This window comes from Rhyacophila brunnea, unplaced genomic scaffold (assembly GCF_057557595.1).
Source record: "Rhyacophila brunnea isolate RB1 unplaced genomic scaffold, BYU_Rbru_1.0 scaffold_13, whole genome shotgun sequence".
Taxonomy (NCBI): domain Eukaryota; kingdom Metazoa; phylum Arthropoda; class Insecta; order Trichoptera; family Rhyacophilidae; genus Rhyacophila; species Rhyacophila brunnea.
This window is the reverse complement of record NW_028232785.1, coordinates 37196458-37221392: the sequence shown is the minus strand read 5'-3', so window position 1 is coordinate 37221392 and position 24935 is coordinate 37196458. Positions and strand designations below refer to the sequence as shown.

Genomic DNA, 24935 nt, shown 5'->3' with positions numbered 1-24935 from the left:
TCTAAATCTGGGTAAAAAGGTTTTTATGACCTGCCCGAGATACCGGGAATTTCTGGTAAGTGTTTGGGAATAAACGCCATATGAAGCAAAGTTAACATGATAAAATGAACACTAATAACATTACATTAAGGGTTATTTTAGCATATTATCCTCAGATGCAGTGAACATTTTAATCTTCAAGGTTCGTTATATTATGGGATGTTTTATACGAGCGCATCAGTCATATAATTAAATTGAACAAACACATAAATTGTTCTTGCTGTTCTAACAAATAACATTTTATAATAGTGTCTCACTTTGCAAAATTATTATGTGGGTTTCTCTAACGTATATCTTTTTACATAGCCCTATCACTGTCTTATCAAAATATCGATCAGACTTTGGAAATTGATTAATTTTATATAGAAAACATTCAATTACACTACTTGTGCATTTTTATTTTTACGCATAAGCATTTTATCTACAAATAGCTAAAAGTAGTTTTTTCTGTATATAATAATAAATGGGGTATCCATGATTTAAGGGCCTAAATAAAGTGCGAGTCCTTCATGGCAACGGGAGTGTTAAACACACTGATGACGTTGGTAAAATAAACCATGATTTCACTAATGTTGTGTAGTTTATCGATTCACAGAAACAATACAGTACTCTCAATAATCCGCCACCCCAAAAACTAGACAGGTGTCCAATTAGTGAAAGCGGTGGATTATAGTACATACATACAAAATATGATAAAAATTAAAACAGGTCTTACGTAAAAATATTTTTTTTGAGAAATTTGTATGAGCAAATTAGTTTTATTTAAAATCAAAATCAACTATTTACAAAATTATACACATTTACAAACTATGTTTAATAATTGTGATGCGGTCCTAGGGCACTTTCCTCCCTGGTAGGTACACTGCTCTCTTCGCGATGAATGTACATTTTACAAAGAAGTTTCCAAAATAAGCCTGTCTCATCTGCGTTGTATACTTGTACACGCTGCACTACTGAAATTGATACTTAATCGAATACTGGCAAATTATAGAACTTGATTTTGTGCTTTCAACTAGTAAAAATTATAGTAGTTGTCGGATAATCGAGCGGTGGATTACTGAGAGTGTACTGTATTAAATTCGTGTGAATATAATACAGTAATATAATACAGTAATATAATATAATATAATACAGTAATATAATATAATATAATACAGTAATATAATACAGAATACAATGGGCATATTATTATGAGTAAGCATTTATCTATTTGGTCATATATTTATAATAGGGTAATATTTATACCTACATTGATTTTTTATACAATTATTAAACATGCCAGAAAATTATATTTACATCAATCGATATTATAATTACCACGTTTTATTAAATACATAAGTAAATTATATTTAGATTTACTGACATTGTCCTTCACGATTAGGGTATATTAATTTATTTATTCTCCGGATTATCTATGTCGTATACAAACAATAATTCGCTAATTGCACGGCGACACTTTTGTGCATTGAAGGCTGTCATTCTTTCCGTCAATTGTTTTGCCACCATTATGCAGAAATCCTTGTGGTCGGGATATGCTTCGATGGGGTGACACGGAACATTACGAATATCTTGTTGCACAGTTTGGAGGGTTGCCATTGCTGAGGCACACATTTCACCCACGTCGGGTGTAGAACGGATCCTTCTTCTTTTAGTTGAAGGCCGCGGCGTACTACAGACGACCTCTGTAGATGCCTCTGCAGATGCCTCTACAGATGCCTCTGCAGATGCCTCTACAGATGCCTCTACAGATGCCTCTGCAGATGCTTCTGTAGATTCTTCTGCCTGCTGTGAGGCAATAATAGGTAGCTGTAAAAATTAATAAAACAATCTTAAGAATTTGAGTTTTCATCTCCTAGAAGTCAGTCATGGCCACTCATCACACTGAAGTGAAGATGCGATGTTGGATATGGCTCAGCCACGTGCTGCGTATGCCAAAAGAGCATTTCAACCCGGCTTGCCTAGTCTTCAAGTCAACTGAATTCTGGTGTCCTGGAACGCTGCTAAATATTATCTAGAGTGGTGCAGAGGGAAGATAGGCTGTTAAGATCCGACATAAATAGTGCACACTGAGCTTTGTCAGTCAAACGTTTTCATTGAACCCAGACTACAATGTGTAGTCAGTGTTTATTGTTTTTAAAACTCAAAGAAACATCCAAGCCATAGTATATAATAGCTAAAAAATATTTGTTTATCTATGAAATGATGACATTAAACCTTAAATAATTGTAGATATTTATAGATGGGATATTTTTTTATATATTATGGTTTGGTCTAGATAGCACTTAATGAATTTAAAAAAAAAAACTAACCAACACCATCTATAATATTATGTATTAAAGCATATGGACGCCGTTCGGAATCCATATGCTTCAGCTAATGGGTGGACATGGCCGAAGAAAAATAAGAAATTACTCACCTCAACAAACTGTACATCCATTTCGGTCTCCATCACGGGCAAATTGCATTGGCTTGCCCTTACAGCGCATGCTGATATTAAAAATTGGCATTCATTCCACAAATGCCACGTAGGCGTGTATAGTTCTTCAGGGCAACATCCGCTCCTTTGAGAGGCTTTCACCTTTCTCAGGTTTGCGGCGAAAGTGGTCCTAATATTCGCCCAGCGGTTTCGAACATCCAGTACTGAAAAGTTAAACAAAACAGTTAGGTTACCAAGCGAAAATAACAAGTAACACTTCTGTCAAAATGTTAAACATAAGGTTCCAGAATAACTTAAATTTATGCGTGTATACATATTATAAATGTCATTAGCAACAATATGCAACACAAATGACAAATGTTGACACGTGGATGTGGATTAATAGTGAGGTTAAGCTGTCAGTCAAAAGTATCTATCTACAATATTTCGTGATGTGAGAAATGATACATAATATAGATGTATATGTTTATCAATAAAAATGCACGTGTCTATACTAAAATGCTATTACTTTACAAAATTGAAACTACCTAGTCACAAAATAACATTCTAGGACTTACCTGATTTGTTGCCAATTATATCGGCTATTTCTTCGAATATTCGGTCCTTCAAATGGTTCTTTGAATATAAAGGGTTTTTTACATTCCACACGATATCCTTGCCGTGTACCAATTCGACGAGGAGTGAATCATCATGGGTACTCCAGATGTTTTTTTGAGCTTTTGCCATCTTGACTTTGCTTGTTGAGTTGTTGTCTTGTTGAAATCGAGAATTGAATGATTGAAATGAAGTATGAACGACCGTTGCGCGAGCGGGCGAGTATTCGGCTATTTTCGTACACTTTCGGCAATCTTCGCTTGTTAAATGAATGGATCGCACGACTGATAATAGGGAAATTTCCACTTTCGACCCGATCGCTCACGATCCTTGAAAACCATAGAGAATAGAGTTTGACAGTCGTGGCAGACGATCGGGCCAGACGCAATCTGCCAATGGAATATGGGCTTAATATTAAAGCAAATAAATATACAAGTACACGTGAAAAACCTTTTAAATGCAATGTATGTTCATACAGATGCTCGCAACTTGGTAATCTCAAAAGACACAAAATGACACATACTGGTGAAAAACCTTATAAATGCAATGTATGTTCATACAGATGCTCACAACTTGGTAATCTTATAGAACATGAAATGACACATACTGGTGAAAAACCTTACAAATGCAATGTATGTTCATATAGATGCTCGCGACCTGGTAATCTTAAGATACATAAAGTGACACATAATGGTGAAAATCCCTTTAAATGCAATCTATGTTCATATAAATCCTCGACATCTAGTAACCTTAACACACATAAAATGACACATACTGGTGAAAAACCCTATAAATGTAATATGTGTTCATATAGGTCCTCGCAAATTGGTTCTCTTAAAGTACATAAAATGACACATACTGGTGAAAAACCTTATAAATGCAAACTATGTTCATATAGATGCTCGCAACTTGGTGATCTAAAAAGACATAAAATGACACATACCGGTGAAAAACCTTATAAATGCAATGAATGTTTATATAGATCTAGAAAATCTTGTAATCTTAAAAGCCATATAATGACACATACCGGTGAAAAACCTTATAAATGTAATGTATGTTCATTTAGGTCCTCAACATCTGGTCATCTTAAAAATCATAAAATGACACATACTGGAGAAAAACCTTATAAATGTAATGTATGTTCATATAGATCCTCGAAATCTGGTAATCTTAAAACACATAAAATGACACATACTGGTGAAAAACCTTAAAAATGTAATATATGTTTATTTAGGTCCTCGACATCTGGTCATCTTAAAAATCATAAAATGACACATACTGGAGAAAAACCTTATAAATGTAATGTATGTTCATATAGATCCTCGAAATCTGGTAATCTTAAAACACAAAAAATGACACATACTGGTGAAAAACCTTAAAAATGCAATGTATGTTCATATAGATACTCGCAACTTAGTAATCTTATAAGACATGAAATGAGACATGCTGGTGAATAACGTTTTTAAAACAATATTATTCATATTATGCCGGTGGTCCTTTTCGCATTCTTGAAGAGTATCTTCAAGTGACCTACCTCACATTGTGTCTGCGTAAAGTGTTCAACCAATGTGTGCTTCCAACGCTCACGTAAGTATCTGAAACATGAACTCTTAATGTAAGATAAAATTTAAAAAAAAATGGATAGCTTGCGCAACTAGACATCAAAATGTGCTTCTTGGGCACAACGGTTAAATATTGCAATAAAAGCTAATGGATGCGGAAACAGACAAAAATATGCGATGTGATCGAGCTCGCTAAGCAGATGAAATGGTAATAGACTAGAGATGTCTATCAGTGAGTAGACAACCGCTGGACAAATGCCGTCCTACAGTGGTACCCAAAGAGCGGAGCACTAAATGCCCACAGGTACACCCTTAAGCCCGCTAGATTCATAATGTTTGGAGGATGCACGTGCCTCAAAAAAACTAAGGACCGAGAAGGCTGGAGGTAGCTTTACTGAGTTTCGAGCAAAAACTTCAACCTTCTTCTAGCCAAATAGATTCTGGCTTCCTGGAAAGTAGTTTAATACCATATATCTATAGAGTGCACACTGGAGACCTACGAAATGTTGGTATGACTTGGAATTATGCTAAGAGACTTCAGAGCTAACAAGGGAAAACATAAATATTTTTTAAAAATAATGAATTTTGTCATAATATTGATAATAACATATTGGAATTTCTTTCAATGTGTTTAATGTCAATAATCGGTGGAACTGCATTGTATTAATACTTTAATAAATCGCAAAATTATAAGTACTTATTTTAATTTTAATAAAGGTTTCGTCTGCTTTAGAGAGACATTATATACTTTAGAATTGTCGCTCTGAGGCGGAAGTTGATGAAGCACTAGAAATTGTTGCGTTTTATTAAATTAACCAATAATATATATAGGAATGTTATATAATTAATTTTAGGTACATTATCAGGAGTTAAACTTATATGAATTTTTATAACACAATGGATACACTGATTTATAATGTTGAAACAAGTGTGGCTTTCTGTTGGCATGGTTTATCCGCCGCTTGGGCAGCAAACCCTTGCATGGTATCACCGCTTTCGCAGTTTTTTATCATACTGATTGGAAAATATTTCTCATTATTATCTTATGAAGGGAGGGAGGCAGATGCGTAAGAAGTTTGAAGAGTATAGCTAAATTCCCGAATGTTCTCAGGTCTTTTCGGGTTTTGAAAATTTACCGTTGCTTGGGATCGAAGCGACCTTGGCTTGGCCGAGGTTTAGGGATAGAAAATAGCATTAAGCGCAGGGCAGGTACTCGAAAATTGCCTCTCGCAGAAATCGTTAGCGAAATGTTATTTATTTTATATTATTTAACAGAGATTGTAAACTTTTATCAAGGGGTATGTTTGTTATTGAAGTAAGGTTTGTGATATGAAATTGCTGACGTTTTTATAAAGAAGGGTTTTACTAATCACACAGAACTTATTTTAAATGCCAACATTGCAAAGGTCAAATGCCACATTCATCATAATAATAAGTATTTATTGTATTTTATTGCGAACAGGAAACATATTCAAATACACTGACCGAAACGCTGTGGCAATGTTTACTCTTTTAAGAAGAAACAACGCGTGGCATGTGTTAAAACGCGCAAATAACCTACGACGTGAATTGTCCACACTTCATATAATATGATATGACCGAATGATTCCACGCATTGAGTTTCAAACAATTTGTACTGCGCCTTTATTGGTATGCGTCAAACACTGTACAATGAGACATTATCTACCTACTTTATGACACGACCTTAAAATGCGTGCCTTCTGCCAGCATTTCTTACGACGATTTATGACTTCACAATTATTTTGGTCCGATCGTGAATGTCGATTCCGTGTTGAATTACAAAGCTAAAAAAGCATGTGATTAGTCCCGTAGTCTAGTCTGAGTGACTTACAGCCACTAAGAGTGAACTATGGATGATTTCTTTCAGGCAGATCAGTCTTATAAGAAAAATGTAAGTAATTAAATAGTCTAGAATTTAAGGTTAAAAATAAACAATATAATGTAAACGACCTTTGCGATATCATTAGTTGAATACTCTTAAGAGTCTAAACAAAGGTTAATTTATAACTAATCCTTTTTTGTATTATATAAAATCAAATTTTGTTTTCGAAAAAAAAGTTGAAATTTAGCTCGCGATGATGTGATGTAGAGCGCCGTAAATATCTTAAATAATAATTATTTGTATTGAAAATTGAAATATGATATCAAATAATGTTGTAATTAAAATCTAATAATTAGATATTGTTAGTATCGCTACGCACACCAAATGTAATTTATAAATGAATATAATTAACTGTAATAAAGTACGTACGAATTTAGTACGTACTTATGTAAAAAGTAGATAAGAAAATTACGAAATTTAATAATCTAATAATGTAAGCTTGGAGGCACTCCGTTAATTTAAAAATACAAATTTTTTCTTCGATATGTTAACTATGCTTACAGATCATTATCAATTTGTAAAAAGTTACTCTAAAACAGGTAATTTTTGAACCTCGGAAACCTGTACATGTGGGAATATTATTTGGATCTAAAACTTTATCTTGACCTTATAGTGCCCCATAAAATATGTATTTGTATAAATCTAAGTCGTACCTCCCAGTGACGTCCCTAGATAAAATGCCGCCCCTAGGCAGCGCCAAAATGCCGCCTTATTTTTATACATTATTTTTATCATCCTTTCATGAGTCCAATATCTAAGAAATGTGTTGTTTAGATACATTACCAACAAAATATCAAAATATTTATTCGCAAATGTGCACGTGTCGTTTCTGGTCACCAAGGACGTCAAAGGGCAACGGAAGTAAACTAGATATCACGAACCTAACAAAACCAGTGAGCTGATTTTTTTAATTCAAAGATATTTTCGTTATTACTAAGTTTCGGTAGCTATTTCTAAATAGTATATATTCCAAATGATTTTCCTCGATTTGCCGCCCTTCGAGTAATTGCCGCCCCCAAGCGACGCTCAATCTGCTTACCCCCACGGGACGTCACTGGTACCTCCTCCTTGAAGGAGTGAAAACGATGCGAAAAGTACGGACTATAAAATAAAACACGAGATTGAATTTTGACTCATTCTCATTATCGTAATATGCCGGTACGGTCGATTTTGATATACATGCTGATATTACGCACCGTTTTAAACCGACGATCTTTCATTTTTCATTATTGTATTCCTGATAATTGAATCAGAAAATATTTATCTAATCTACGTCAAAAGTACCAAAAGAGCTTTTGCAATGATTATGAAACTTGACTTACCTGTAGACACGTATAGGCCGCTTGTTTTTAACTTAATTAGACACTCGTAATTTTCCGGGAAAGCGGGATATTAAACCGCTTTCCCGTAATTGTCCCGAAGGTCTGGCTCCTGGTCTGATAAAAAGAGGCAAAAATAACATCATTGGTCCACTTATCGTATAAACGTGTAAACACGCCCCTAAAAGTCATGTACGGCTTTTTTCCATCTTTTTCTACATTATAAGTTATTAAAATCTATATTACTATGACGGGTATCGCGAACCCCTACGCGCTTACATAATTTTTAATCAGAATTATTAATGTTCCTTCAGATAATTGATGAAAACCTAAAATTAGGGTGGGGGTTTTTCGAATCCCTGACGTAAGTTTCTCGGGGAGGCCCCATCTGACGAGTATGAAAATCCGTGTTTCTCCATACAAATTTAGTCGTCTGCACCTGCTACTAGAGATAAGTTCTCTAACCTGTGCAGCTCCTCTTGGAGATTTTGCAAATATTCGCGTTGTTTAGAAAACTCGATCGGAGTTTTTCTCGCGGGACACGTATGGTCCGTCATAACGGCTACGTCATCGCAATCTGCGACTTTGATATATAAACACGGTGTTGGGGATTATTCGCACGTAAGCGAATACGTCACTAAGTACTTAGTAACAAGTACCCGTGAATATGTATATAAAAGGAACATGGTTTCCCAAACTTTATAGTCGGTGCCTCGATAATATAAAAAGTGTGCAGCCATACCAATAAAATTAAAATATAAATAAAATAAATATAGATAGTTTTATACTATAAATCAATTAATTAAAATAAGTTTTTATATATTATAATATAGACATTATTTAGAAATAAAATATAGTGTTAAGTTGTTCAGTAAACATTAATTATAATAAATTTATTCATGGAAAATTAATCTAATAAATATTTAAAACAATACTGTTGAAGATTTTTATTTGAAATAAATCTGCGATCTTATTTTCGGTAACATAATTCCGTATAAGAATTGGATGACAGCTATCAGCTGTTCTCTGACGTTTCGCGCACGTGGGTGCGAAACAAATTTGTATCAAAGATTAATAAAGTATCTAAAGGATCCTGACGTCAGCCTATTACTGGGTGGCGATTTTGAACGATTAATATAACGATATTTTTGTGGTGTGTTCGAAAGTATCGATATTAACTTTTTGTTGACTACCCCCTCCGACTTACAGCTGAGCTAGCCTAAAGCAGGGGTTCTCAACCTGGTCTAAGGGCAGGGCCGGTTGAGGGTATAACGCCCTTGTGGTGATACCAGGACCGGGGTAACATCACTACCTCACATTGTGTTTGCGTAAAGTGTTCAACCCATGTGGGCTACCAACGCTCACGTAAGTATCTGAAACATGAACTCTTAATGCAAGATAAAATTTAAAAAAAATGGATTGCTTGCGCAACTTGACATGAAATGGTGCTTCTTGGGCACAACGGTTAAAGATTGCAAAAAAAACTAATGAATAAGGAAGCAGACCTAAATACGCGATGTGATCGAGCTCGCTAAGCAGATGAAATGGTAATAGACCAAGAGATGTCTATCAGTGAGTGGACAATCGCTGGACAAATGGCGTCCTACAGTGGTACCCAAAAAGCGGAGCACTAAATGCCCACAGGTACACCCTTGAACCCGCTGGATTCATAATGTTTGGAGAATGCACGTGATAGCAAAAAAACTAGGTACCGAGAAGGAGGTAGCTTTACTGGGTTTCTAGAAAAAACTTCAACCTGCTTCCAGCCAAATAGATTCTAGCTTCCTGGAAAGAAGTTAAATACCATCTATCTATAGAGTGTACACTGTAGACCTACGAAATGGTGGTATGACTTGGAAATATGCTAAGAGACTTCAGAGCAACATGTATTCTTAAAGGCGCAGTGTCGTGTCTAGCTAACAAGGGAAAACAATTTAAAATTAATGAATTATGTCAATTACATATTGGAATTTATTTTAATGCGTTTACTGTCAATAAATGGTGGAACTGCATTATATTATTATTTATTTAATAAATCGCAAAAATATAAATACTTAGTTTTCTTTTACTTTTTGATAAATCTGGACCGGTTTCGTCCGCTTCAGAGGGATATTATCAACTTTAGAATTGTCTATCTGAGGCGGAAGTTGATGAAGCACTAAAAAAATTGCGTTTTATTAAATTAACCAATAATATATATATGAATATTATATAATTAATTTTTAGGTACATTATCGGGAGTAACACTGACCCACCTTATTAGGTTCACGAGCTGCTTGAAGGGTGGTTATATGAATTATTATAACACACAAGGGAAACACTGATTTATAATATTAAAACAAGCTTGGTTTTCTGTTGGCATGGTATATCCGCCGCGTGGGCAGCGGACTCTTGCGTGGTACCACCGCTTTCGCAGTTTTTTTTATCATACTGATTGGGAAATATCTCTAATAAAAATCTTGTGAAGGGAGGAAGGGAGATGAGTAACAAGTCTGAACAGTATATCTAAATTCCTGAATGTTTTTAGGTCTTTTGGTTTTTAAAAATTTACCGTTGCTTGGGATCGAAGCGACCTTGGCTCGGCCGAGGTTTAGGGACAGAAAATAGCCTTGGGCGCATGGCAGGTACTCGAAGATCGCCTCTCGCAGAAATCGTTTGCGAAATTTTATTTATTTTATAATAATTATTAGGGATTGCAAACTTTTACCAGGGGTATGTTTGTTATTGAGGTAAGGTTTGTGATATGAAATTGCTGTCGTTTTTATAGAGAAGGGTTTTACCTAATCACAGTAGGTAGGTACTTATTTTAAATGCCAACATTGCAAAGATCAGATGCTACTACATTCATCATAATAATAAGCATATATTGTATTTTACTGCGGACAGGAAACATATTCAAATACACTGACAGAAACGCTGTGGCCATGTTTACTCTTTTAAGAAGAAACAACGCGTGGCATGTGTTAAAACGCGCAAATAACCTACGACGTGAATTGTCCACGCTTCATTGAATATGATAATAATATGACCGATTGATTCCACGCGTTGAGTTGAGGTAATAAAAAAATGCCATACTTTGCCCAGACCTGCTCATAACTCCATTGACGGGCAAATGATGCCGTTCACTGGCCGCTGTGAACACAGACAATTTGTGCCTAACAAGCCAAATCCTGTAGGTCTTAAAAATTTTGTTCTCGCGGCCAGAGATGGATTAGTGTTAGATTTTCACATATATATAGGGAAGGGAACGGTATCAGATGGAGATATGAAGCAGTTCGGTCTGGGCGCAAGTGTGGTCAAGTTGCTCTCTCGAATGACTCCTCCTGCATTGTCTATACTGATCGTTTTTTCACCAGTTTAAAGCCCGCTGATTTGTTAATTCAAGACAAAATATTCTTAACTGGAACTGTCAGAAGTACATAATAGAATAATAAAAAAATTAAAAAAAACGATAAGGCAATGCAGAGGTGAGATTAGGATGAGGAGGTTCGGCAGGATGTCAAAGTCTGTGTAGTCAAGTGGGAAGATAATAAATCCGAGTTACTACTTTTCACTGCAGTCGGCAGTACCTACTCCTGTTGGTACCTGCATACGATGGTCTAAGGAAGTAAAGAGGAAGATCAATGTCACTTAGCCGGCCATTGTAAAGCACCACAATATGTCGATGGGTGGCATTGATCTTTGCGATCGCATGATCGCTTATTACCGGACTGCGGTAAAGACATGCAAATGGCCTGTGAGGGTTTTTAACCACTTTGTGGACTTGGCGGTGTTAAATTGTTGGGTGATGTATTTGCGGAATTGCAAGCAACGAAATGTACCCCGAAAGGACAATATGGGACTGTTGTCGTACGGAATCAGATTAGCAAACGCTATGATTCGGTATGAAGGTCGGGTAGCCAACATTTTAACACCGCCAGCACGAGGTCGGCCAAGAAACATGTTAACCTCGACATCGCAGGTAGACACAGAGCCAGCAGCTCGCGGGAGAAATGTTGTCCCCCAACCGATCGCTGAGGTGCGTTTGGACAACGTAAGCCATCTTTCTCGCTTTCAGGATTACCATTCAGCATCCGTGTGCAGATATCCTGGATGCAAATCCCGCACCAGGTATATTTGCATAAAATGAAATATATACCTGTGTACAAAAATTTGCTTTGCGCTGTATCATACGGTATAGGATGCAGTTTAAAGCAATTTTTAAGTATATATTTAGGGTTTTATTTCATAATTTTAAGTGTAAATATATTAATTATCTTATTTATAATGTTTTTGTAGGTATTGTTATTATTGTATAATGTTCTAATAAAATTATCCATTCCTTTGAACACGTTGTTTTCTTTACCTTCCCTTAGTTTATAGGGTAGGTAATATTCATCTGAGTGTGACCTGATATCCACATAATATGTATATAGTATATTTTACTTGTTATAAAATAAAAAAAACCTAAAATTATTTTTTTGTCAATAGACTAATACTTCTCTTCCATAAAATCAAAGAAATAATTTTTTCGATGGCTGGTCTCCTTCGGGTCTCAAGAGGTATGTTATGATGGTATTATGTGCGACCCGGGTTTCGCCTTTAGGCATAAAACCTACCAAAAAAGCGTTCGGGGCGCTCACTACTGAGTAGGCCCCCTCCCACCCGCGCATTACCCTTTACCAATGTAATAAAGGGCTCAAGGAGCACAAAATAATTATTTTTTATTATCAGCGTCTCTCATAATAAAAATATTATTAAATTTCTCGGGGCTTGTAAAAATTGATAAAAATGTAATAAACAGTAAAAGTATAAGTAAAATAAAAATCGCCGGTTTAGGCCTTTCCGATGTATTTATTTGTTCACTCCCAAGTCCAAATAACAGACGTTGACCAGCAACCAGCATATCGAGCGAAGAAAGTGAATGCATCTTCTTCGCTCTGACGGGAGATGGTAATATCTATATGGGTTACAATAATAAATCTCATATTAATGTAGTTTCCTTGTGCGAACAGGTGCTACTTATTATGAATGGGATAGTGTGAATAAAAACGATTAAAACCAAATATGTTTCTGATTTTCTTTATTTATATACAAAATATAATACATATTGTCACTAAATAGAGTTTTTAACCAAGCTATCGTCATACGCAGCAGGTTGGTATCTTCCACTTATCAAACGGTTAAGAATGTTGGGTTCATTCATTCAAAACAAAAACTTCCGTCGGCTGCCATTTTATTTAGACATACCTAACCAATTCCAATCTCTTCGGACATAACTATTATTACCATAACAAGGCAAACTCTTCATAATTAAGAGGAGCATGCATAGAACATTAAAGAACACCTATAATTATTTACAGGCATAAACGAAAATACGATGACAGTTGAACATTTTTTTTTGCATTTAGTGACGTCACACGTATTTCAATTCAATTAAGCAGACGTGTTAATCTACCAGAGCATCTATTCTATACACAAGACTGATATCGGCCGCTATTAGCAACTATCGAGGGGGGTTTTCATTTTTTTGTGTCGAAGTATTAGCAGTTCGAGTAACAATAACAAGAAGTTGGTTGTAATTGTTACAATACGTGCTAATACTTCGATATAAAAATGAAAAACTACCCTCGATAGCAATATTGTGTAAAGAATAGATGTGCAGATGCACCTAGAACAAAAGTACGAAGCTTGCACACATTTGTATTTTTATAAAAATCTAGGTTTTTTAAAATGAATATAAAAAATAATAAAACAAAGAATAAGTAAAAATCTCTTAAGCACATCATAGAAAACTTAATAAACTAATACCTTAATAATATAACATAAAAAAATATGTCCCTAAGTAATAATAAGATGGAGTCCTTTGAAAATTCAGATGTTATAACATTTTTTTTTAATTGTAAGTTTATCTTTGACTTTAATGTTTTCAGATAGGTAGGTACACTTACATATTTATTAATTATTATAGTTAAAATTGTGAATTATCAAAAATATGTATATCGCCTTAAACCCTGCGAAACCAAACCATAACAGAATATACTTTGTAAAAAATACTCATCTATCAATAAAATAAATGCAGGAGAAATTGCAATTATCATATGTAAATGGCTTTTAACTAGAATGAGTCCTTTTGTGCAATTTCATGCTACCAGATTTTAGGCATGAGTAATTACACTTATCACATTTAAAAGGCTTTTCACCAGATTGCGTGTTTTTGTGTTTTTTCATGGTACTTGATTGTCTGTATAAGTAATTTTTTTAATCTCATTTCATTGTTGTTTAATTTATTAAAATGCATCCCTCTGAGTCGGTCGAAACCGGACCTAATTTATTGATTAAATGTGGAATAATTAAGAAAATGTGTGTTTTATTAAATTAAACAACAATGTAGTTCAAAGGTTTTTCATCAGAATAAGTCTTTTTATGCAATTTCATGCTACCAGATTTTGTGCACGAGTAATTACATTTATCACATTATAACTTTCCACCAGTATGAGTCATTTTGTGTCTTTTTATGCGACTAGACGTCGTGCATGAGTAATTGCATGTTTCACATTTAAATGGTTTTTCACCAGAATGACTCATTTTATGTGTTTTCATACTACTAGACGTCGTGCACGAGTAATTGCAGTTACCACAGTTAAATGGCTTTTCACCAGAATGAGTCATTTTGTGTTTTTTTATGTCATTTGATTGTCTGCATGAGTATTTGCACTTATCACATTTAAATGGTTTTTCACCAGAATGAGTCATTTTGTGTTTTTTTATGTCACTTGATTGTCTGCATGAGTATTTGCACTTATCACATTTAAATGGTTTTTCACCAGAATGAGTCATTTTGTGTCTTTTCATGTGACCAGATTGTGTGCATGAGTAATTGCATATATCACATTTAAATGGTTTTTCACCAGAATGAGTCATTTTGTGTGTTTTCATACTACCAGACGTCGTACATGAGTAATTGCATTTATCACAGTTAAATGGCTTTTCACCAGAATTAGTCATTTTGTGTGTTTTCATACTACTAGACGTCGTGCACGAGTAATTGCAGTTACCATAGTTAAATGGTTTTTCACTAGAATGAGTCATTTTGTGTCTTTTCATGTGACCAGATTGTGTGCATGAGTAGATGCATATATCACATTTAAATGGCTTTTCACCAGAATGAGTCATTTTGTGTATTTTCATCTGTCCAGATTGTTTGCATGAGTAATTGCACTTATCACATTTAAATGGTTTTTCACCAGAATGACACATTTCGTGTCTTTTCATGTGACTTGACTGTCTGCATGAGATATTGCACTTATCACATTTAAATGGTTTTTTACCAGAATGACTCATTTCGTGTCTTTTCATGTGACTTGACTGTCTGCATGAGTAATTGCACTTATCACATTTAAATGGTTTTTCACCAGAATGAATCATTTCGTGTCTTTTCATGTGACTTGACTGTCTGCATGAGTAATTGCATTTATCACAGTTAAATGGCTTTTCACCAGAAAGAGTCATTTTGAGTGACTTCATTACGTGACCAGGACGAAATCTTGAAAAATGACCATCGTTACATTTAACCAGACTTGCAACGGAATCAGTCGTTTTCGCAATTGTGGTTTTGTGTATCGCTTTGTGAAGCAACATTAGGTCGAACGATGAAAAAAAATCAAAACAGATACTACACACAAAGTTTTCTTTATGAAACGATTTTTTTTCCAGTAGTATAACAGCCACTAATAATTCTGTGTTTACCATATTCGATTGAAAAATATCACGTTTATTATTGCGACAGGCGACATCTTTGTACCTTTCAATATCTTCCCCTAGTTCTTTCTTTATATTTTGTTCCTCAATGTGTATGTATTCGCTAGACGCCTGTGCTTCAGTTTCGTCCATGGACGATATGAGACTCACAACATTGGCCGGGACAGTGCTTCTAGCGATAATCTAAAAAAGACATTTTTTAATATGAGATTTTTAAATAAAAGTTCATTATAAGTAAGAGATCCAGGTAGAAATATTTTACCTAGACACGGTTTTAGCAAACCTTTTTACGTAGGCATGCGAGCCAAAATTTTCCAAATATAATCTTTCGACTGTTTGACGTGCCGAGCAGTTTTTTATTGTGAATGAAAAAATGAAAAAGTAGTTTTTCAGAATTCAATTAAAAAAGGCTTTAATTTTGCAATGAGAGATTCTATCTTTCACCGTGTTTTTAGAGAATTGCATATCTTTTATTCTTTGAATATATTATTTTAGCATGTTTTCAAGTTTTTCAAAAAGGTCGTGGGAGCATTTTAACCACGCTTCTTTTATAGATTTCACATAACTGAACGGTTTTCCATTTTTACTGTCTGTCAGAATTACTACTACTAGCTCCTCCAAGTTTTTGTTTCTTATTTGGTACAAGCATTTTTGTTGGTGCCAATGAAATGGTTTGTTACTGTAGTACTCAGATGAGGCATTCTTTCGCTACAGTGGTCTCAAGCATTGTGAATCGATCAAAAAGAGAAGTTCGCGGAGCGGCTTCCTCCGCCACCTGATGAGGTTGGTACGACACGATTGTCACTTAATTTCTTTCGTGAACCGCTTATAATCGCTTGCTTTAGTTGATTTCGAAAAATGGACATGACAACTATTGGCCTCCTCCAAGGTGGTGCAATTTGATATATCCGGATTATTTCCTGTAAAACTTCGTGGAGTCACTGGTTTATGCTGAATACCCAATGGAAGCCAATATTGTTCGGGATATACGACCAGCAGTGCTCGAATAAGTGATATTCAAATTGGGTGACCAGAGTTGTATTCCTTGAGAACAACTGCGGTGACCATATAAATTTTAATACCATGTAGATGTGGATGTTTAGAATATTAAAAAAAAATGTTTAAAAGTTGTGTTATTGGAGAACCTGTAAATGAACGTACCTGGTCTACTGGGCTGTTTTGTCGATCGAAGGAGCCGGGTTGAGGATTCTCATTATTGATTTGGCGAATTGCTTCGTCAAAAAATTCTCGTTTGATGATGACATTTTCATTATCATTCTCCGACTTTATAATATTGATCAGGCTGTCTTCACACTCCTGAAAATAACAACATGATTAATAAAATTATGTAACAGTATCACCATTATGATCAGCCAGAGTCAATCCATTTCTGGATAAGACCTGCCACAGCTGTATCCTCTGCTTTCGGTGACCACCAATGTACGACTGCATTTGGCAAGTGAATGTATACTCACTGAAAGACATTCCAGCTAACTGCAGTACATTGCGTAGTTTAATATGCCTTTTTGTTAACATATAGCACATTGAGATCTATAGGATCGTAACTGCAAATTACATGATCTTGAGTAATTGGCACAGCGAGGCATGGAGAGGTGTATGTTCGGCTACATGCGAAAGGACTGAAAGAGAAGCGAATGGGTTAGAAAGCAGACAGGAGTACGCGTTGTAATAGACGTTGCCAAACAGATGAAATGGAGTTGGACGAGGCAAATTGCTCGCCGAAAGGATAGTCGCTGGACAAATGCCGTCATCCAGTGGTACCCAAGGGGCACGACACGGCCACAGGGTTGCCCTGGAATGACGAACTGGTAAAATTCGGCGAAAATACGTGGCAGCAAATGACACAGGACCGAGAGAGTTGGAGGAAGCTTGAGGAGGCCTTCATCCAGCAGTGGAATGACTTCGACTTATGATGATGATTATCAAATAATGTACCAGTGAGTGATCAATCCATTCTCAAGATTCGACGGTACACACCTGACATTAACAGAGGAGGATATTTGAATAGATCTAAAAAACGATCCTGAGCACAAAGCCTCATTTTCTGAGCTAGTGTTGTCAGCATTTTGAATATCGTTTTGGCGTTAATATCCTCAATTGGCTACAACAGGAATTTAATCTCTGTCTCCGTTTGGATCGTCGTATCTTTACGAATTTGGTTTTTCAGCACTCGTGGAAATGAAATCGTTAAATGAGAGCGATTACAAATGGTAGATGTGGAGTTACGTATTTGTTTATCTAATTTAGAGCCGCGTTTTACAGAATTCTTTCTAAAAATCAATTGCATTCTTCTCACTAATAAAATTATTACCACCTGGGTACATATTTGTTCTTAAAATATTAAAAAATGGATCAACCCACACTATGATTTTCTTTATTCATATTAATAAGGAAAATTTCCTTTTTAACGCATTTTGTGTGCCGCGGAATAAATCCCATTCACGAGTGTACCGTGGAGTAAAAACGATTGGCAAACACTGCTGTAGATACTCACAGCACCGGTATTGATTATGCAACAAATTTATTCGACCCATTTAATAAGACATATTATTGAATGTCAATAATAAAATACCAATATACTAATAAAAATAACAGGCAGTCTTTTTCACAAATCTAGTATCGTAAAACAAGGCACCGAAGGAGTGTACAGTCCAAACATTTGATCGTTACGTTAAATTTAAATAAAACATATTCTTATAAAATACAATTTGTATCCAATGATAATAATAACGGAGACTAATATAAATGATCGCATACAAGCACGATGTGAATAACACAATATTTTTCTATTTAAAATATTGTATAAATAGGTAAGTAGGTACCTGATTTATTGGCTCGCTTTTTGAATATGAGCAACTAGGTTGCGGATCACTGTCTTCGGAAAATGCATCTTTGAAATCAACTCGGAGAGAATCAATCTCAGTTTTAATATCGGCAAGGCTGGTTACAGGGCTCTGAAAAACAAGACAGAAGGTATTTTATAATACGTGTTTACACCTATATAATTATTATGCGTTGTGCGCAAACACACGGACGTTTCTGTATGTGACCTATTATCACGGTTCGATACTGTCTACTATTATCAATACATGTTCAATAGTAAAGTTGTCTTCAGATTAATGAAAGTAGTAAACCAGCAGCCACAGAGACGCAGAACCTATAGGTAGGTAGGTGCCTAGTCAAATAATCCTTGTGAAGTGTCAATACAACGATGTATAATTTATTACGTCATGTTTCAGTTAGTAAAGTCAAGTGTATCACGCATCAGTAAAAAACCACTTCAATGAAGAATAAACACAATATTACAATTATTATTAATAAGTTTGGAAAACCTAACCTCAATGGTGCAGTTGGCATCATAAGCATTCTCTTGCTTAATACAAATATTTGTAAGCGGATTGTTAGGATGGATTATTAGCACATCAAACCATTGCTGGACTTCTGTGTCAGATTCAAAACCATCTAGTTCACGTTTTACATCCATTTTGCGAAGTTTAATTTACGCAGAGATATCTCAGGCTGCACGTGTTTTGCTAAAGCGCTCGTTTGTGAGATCGGGGTTATGTTTTAGACTATTAAAGTGGTTATTTATGTGCACGGGGAGAAGCCCGAGTGCTTGGGTGTTACAATAGGTATCATTAATTATATTTTCGGCACACGCGAACACTTCGGAGATGCTATTTAATAAGACAATGCGGCTCAAGTCGTCTGAATCGGAAAACAAATCTCAAACTATCGGAAAATTACATTTGAAAAACTAACCTCAAATGAGCACATGTCACCGTCGACATTCTTCCGTTTTATATTATAAATGCCGTCATTCGAGCTGTTTGGACGTAGTATTGGCACATCAAACCATTGCTTCCCTTCTGAATAAGATTCAGTTTCACCCGCTTCGCGTTTTACATCCATTGCTACGGGATTAAAACAAATAATGGACAATGTAAATTAATGGCAGCCGTGACAATAGACGTTGGTCTTATGTAAATATTGAATTGTATTGCCAGTAATTATAAAAAAAATACCAATTAATTATTATTCAACTAGGCCATATTAACTAACGAAAGGAGTTTTACCTACCAATAAAACTCCTGTTATTCATCTTTAGGTAGGTACTTTGAAGTCCTTGAGATCGGGTTTGCTCTTTCTTCTTGTGAGGTGTTATTTTACTGAATTATTTCTTTTTCTTTTCGTTGGTCATGTCTACCTTTCTAATTACTGGTCATACCCGCCCAGCGCATCCCTTTATCTTTATTTCTATAATCACGGCTGCCATATTGGTTTGAAGATTACAGTTAATTATTGTGACTCGGTAATCTTTGAGAACGAACATTTTCAAAGCGTTAAATGGACGTAAAACATGAAGCAGGTGACTTTCAACCCGATGCAGATGAGCAACATCGGTTCGATGTGTCCTTAAAGGGAAATAACCCAGAATTAAAGACTTGCATCAAACAAGAGTATGCTAATGACCCCTGTGACGCTGCTGAGGTTAGTTTTTAGAAGGTTATTTCTTTAAAAACCGGTTATATAGGTATTGCGGCAACACTTTTCTAACAATACCTTGAATGGATCCTATCTGTCACGTAACACGTGGCTTCTGGAATATACCCGTAACATGGATGTAAAGCGAGAATGTGATGGAGAACACTCCGATATAGAAGGCAAGCCTTTGTTTGACACGCTGACTAGCAATCCAAACAATGCGGACGTTTCAAGTTGCAATTTCGAGGTTAGTTTTTGGAAACTAAATTATTTTAAAATAACATTAGAGTTAGAATAACAATGGTTAGTTTAATATTATAAACTGTGTCTTTTTTACAAACGATGTAGGAAGGTGATATTAATTAATTTAAAAAAAATACATGTTTAAACAATTTGACAGCTATGTACGATACCTACATCTGTGATATTATAGGTAGGTAAGGTGTTAAATATAAATATTACACAATGTTATAAGGTGATTACGTGACCCGAAACTGTTTTCACCGTGTTTACAAAATGTAATAATGCTTCTTTCAGTACCTACCTTAATATGGCGGACCTCTCTAATATAAAATCTGAGACAGATGATCAACAAGCCGTCGTCAAGCGTGAGATTATTGAAGATGTTTCACATCCATTATATGATGAAGATCCTCAACCGGGTTGTTCATATTCAAATTACATGCCAATTGTAAGTAGATAATTAATGTGTCCTGTCTTATATAGAAGGTTGGAATTAGAAATGCAACTTTGAAACTCATTGCACCATTATTATTTCGCTCCAACTTGTTTCATTTAGTGGTTTTAGCTCACATTGATATTTTAAACAATTAAGGGTAGGTTTATAAATCTTTCGTCAAATATGAGCATTTATTTATGGTGATTTATACATTACAATCATTCGAATGTAAAGCAGTAATTAATGCGATTATCTAAAATTGTGATTATATGGTGAATAAAATTAATCGCCCGTGAGTCCTTTTTAGGTAGGTAATACAAGGTAAGCCTATTGTCTATAAAAAAACTACTTGCAGCCATAAAATACTATATACGGAAGAAATATCTATGTGAAATGGACCAATAACAATATTTTCATTTTTTTTGTAACAAACTAATTTTGTAATCCTCAAATTATACTTAATTATCTACCATGCTGCATGACAACATTAATTTAGGCGTTCCAGCTAAACGGTTCGATAGGTCAAAACTGGCGCACTGCGCATGCGTTATAAGTAAACTGGAATAGTTTTAGATTTATCGTTTAGTTCACTGTACCAGCAAACTTCAAACCATTTTCTGACCGTCAGAAGTGGTTTGGTCTGAAACGTCAAACCACTTCTCACGATCTGTCAAAGTAGGTAATAACTGTCCAGACAGAACCTTACCTCAAACTGATAGTCACTAATTTATTATATTCCGTACCTATGTCATTTTCTCAACATAAAATTGCGTTACCTGTGAACATTATAATATTTTTAGGATTAAGAAAAATTGATATTCTTCTGCATCCATGTATCGTGAGATGTTCATATTAATATTTTAGACATTTACACAGTAGGAGTTCAGTAGAATTAGGCATATTATAGACTAGTAATCGATACCTATTATACATTAGTAACCATATGCGAACAATAACCCGCTTTTGGTCCTATTGTCCCATAATTCCAGCCAAATTTGTTATGCATAGAGTTCGTTTCGATATCATCACTTTGGTATTACAACAATGGATAGACTCGACTAAGTACTCGACTCAATTTGTCTGTTCGTACACGTTTAGTTACTAAATTTCTTGCCACTCGACTATACTTCTCGCCTGATCCGAACTGGCCTTAACTCATTTAGTGCTAACACCGCGACTGGCACGTTTGCATTCGTTGTCCATTAGATATAATGATCATGATATTTAAATGAGGTCATTATTTAGTAAATACTATGTCATCAGTGAATCAATTAAGGGTCATGGAGAAGAGCGTAGCGAAACAATCAAACCTCATTGACGTGCCTATTCAATGAAGGGCAATTTTTAAACGAAGTAGTAGGTACGTAAACAAGAAGCAAAACGCAACAGTATCTTCAAAGGAGGTATAGTGCTTCGAACGGTGTCCAATAATGCAACAAAAATACTGAATGGACTTTTATGGTCGAGTTAACTGCGACATGGATTGTATGATTGCACCTGATGCCTTTGAGAGACAGTCTGCACAGTCGTTTGATGAAATTGAAGTGCAAGAAATTGACATCAAAATGGTAATAGCGCTTGCTACTGCGAAAGAAGTCCATCTGAGGTTGAACAGAACTTCATTTTTCGTTAGAAATTTTGTTTGCAACGAGGGTTGTAATTTTTTTCACCTGCGCACATTTTGAAGTACCTACCATAAACATATGCACGATGCGTCGCTGACTTTTGATGAAGTGGCTTTTCCATGCGACCAAAGCAGTCACTTGTATGAAAAGTTTGATGTGTCGACGTTTGACGGTGATTCACAGGTAACTCAAATAATATACATGCTCATTTGATCATTGATGTTAGGTATATAATGTATTGTATATTGTCATCTGACACTTATCTATATCCTATACTTAAGTATATATTTTTTTAATTTGTAATACAAAATGGGTATCATCCAGCGGCAAAGGATGTACATAGTTTGCTAATATCCAACATAAATATAGTACACGCAAAACTTCTTCGCTCGTATCTACGTATTTGTTTTCATTGCACTATGACTAAAATATTTGACTAATGTTATTTTTACAATTTAACAAAAAACCTGCGAAACCAAGCCTCAATATGTTATTAAATCATTCAGAATTTTGGATATTTTATAGATGGAAGAATATTTTTTATTAGTTGTTTGGTTTGGTTAGGTAAGGCTTAATGCATTTTAAAAAAACTAACTCAGCCATCTGTAATATGTACTCTTAATTGAACTAAAACAAACAAGTATGACCGCAAGAGTGCACTATTTTGTCGGATTGCCCATAACATCGGAATGTCGTTCGGTGATTATACATTCACCTGCCAAATTAAGTCATACATTGGCGACCAATTATTGAAGAAAGAGCTATGGGGGACCCTTCAGGCTGATCGTACCGATGATAGTATTACATAATATTTATAATATTATTTTCAGAAGTGTGACAATGGACCGAAGAATATTAAGTATGAGAATAATGATGAGGGAGTCATCATCAAAGAAGAATTTATTGAGAATGCAATCTACCAAGGTAATGATGAACTAACTCAACCTGGCTGCTCTTATCGACGAGACAAGCCATCAGACCAGGTATGTTTAATTACAAATTTTGTTTTTTTTAAAGTTCAATAGAACTTTAAATAAAATTGTAAAAGTTAAATTTAAATATTTTTTTGAGAAAAATCGATATCTTCGTGGCATTAACATTTGTAAATGATTTCGGGCATGTGGCCACCAGTGGCGACCGGTGGTTACCAAAATTGCTTTCATAGGGGGTGCACTAAAAACTTTCTTACCTTATTTAAAAATATTATCAATTCGGCGTTGTTTCTGCTTAGCGAACACCTCAATCACTTTCTCATTAAAGTCTGGAACTGATTGTAAAAGTTTTTTCTCGATGCTTAACACAGATAGACAATTAAGTCTGTCCTGGTTCATGGTATTTCTTAAAAACGATTTAATTCTTTTAAGGGTTGAAAAACACCTTTCACTTTCCACAGATGTCATCGGAATTGTACAAATGATTTTTTAAAGTTTTGTACATTGGGAAAATGATGTCATTAAATTATTATTATAAAACAATTGTAAAATAGCTATAGCACCATCCGCGTTTTTAAAATCGTGTTCAATAATTTTAAAAATCGTGTCGATAATTCATGTTTAAGTTTAAATCTATCCAAAAAGTCATATGATTCCAGGATCATTTTAAAATCATTCTCAGGAAAGTTAACCCTGTATCCTTAAAAATTAGACAAGGAAAACAAAAAAATGTATTCAAGCTCTCACAACCACATAACCATAAAGCCTTGTCATACATTTCCTTTCGAAAAGAACGTGTAAAGACTTTTTGTTTTAATCCACATATTTTTTTAATATTTAATTCAGGCTTCGGTGGACCAGCCTTTTTTATTTTGATTCTTTCTTCGAAGGAACTCTTGTTATGTTTAATATAGTCTACATTTATCGACATCATTATAAAACACACACACTTCACTGATTAAACAATCATATAATATTATTCATAATTTCTTTTTACGAAGAAAATTATCGAAATAAAGTGATAGACAGAACGTGACTATACATCGCGGCAGCAGAAACTAAACTGTAATAATTTTTCAAGACAATATAAAAAAAATCATTTGTTTTGAATACGTATTTTTCGACACAGGATATTGAAGGCGTCAGGCGTCTACAAAATAAAATAAAGTCTAAAAAATTGGGTCGGCAGTAAAACTTAACGCGAGTCGGGTATTGTTAAACATATCGACTTTGGAAAGGCAAAAGGACTTAACCCTCACTTTTTGCAAAATACGTTTTATTGAATATTAGCATTGCACACAACTAAATACACGTTCTGCCTAAAGGATGTAAGCTGCAAAATGCCAAATTATTATCAAATTTTAACTTTTAATTTTTAAAAAAGAAGGGCGTTTGAAATTTGCGTCCAGGTAAAAGGATTTATTCCACATCAATGACATTATTAGTCGTTCAAGTAATTTTTTACGGAAAGGAAAAAGGCGTTATGCATCTTACGTTGCAAATGTATGAAAATAATGGTAGTTTTACTAAACTCTGCCGGCCGACCGGGTAAGTTAAGAACCAGAAGGTAGACTTAAGCCACATACATTTCACGGTCGG

The 24935-nt window shown here is 34.9% G+C and overlaps 1 protein-coding gene across 1 annotated transcript; it reads right to left on the bottom strand.

Annotated features, from left to right (window-relative positions):
* Nucleotides 1–1431: 1431 nt before the first annotated feature.
* On the bottom strand, nucleotides 1432–19563 carry LOC147077438 (uncharacterized). The gene is made up of 6 exons (XM_085941088.1): nucleotides 19378–19563; nucleotides 18438–18569; nucleotides 16756–16911; nucleotides 14997–15777; nucleotides 2456–2679; nucleotides 1432–1845 (listed from the first exon to the last, which is right to left on the bottom strand). Exons 1-6 carry the CDS (start codon nucleotides 19525–19527, stop codon nucleotides 1432–1434), a joined length of 1857 nt encoding a protein of 618 aa, XP_085797214.1. The 5' UTR covers nucleotides 19528–19563.
* Between the last annotated feature and the right edge of the window lie 5372 nt (nucleotides 19564–24935).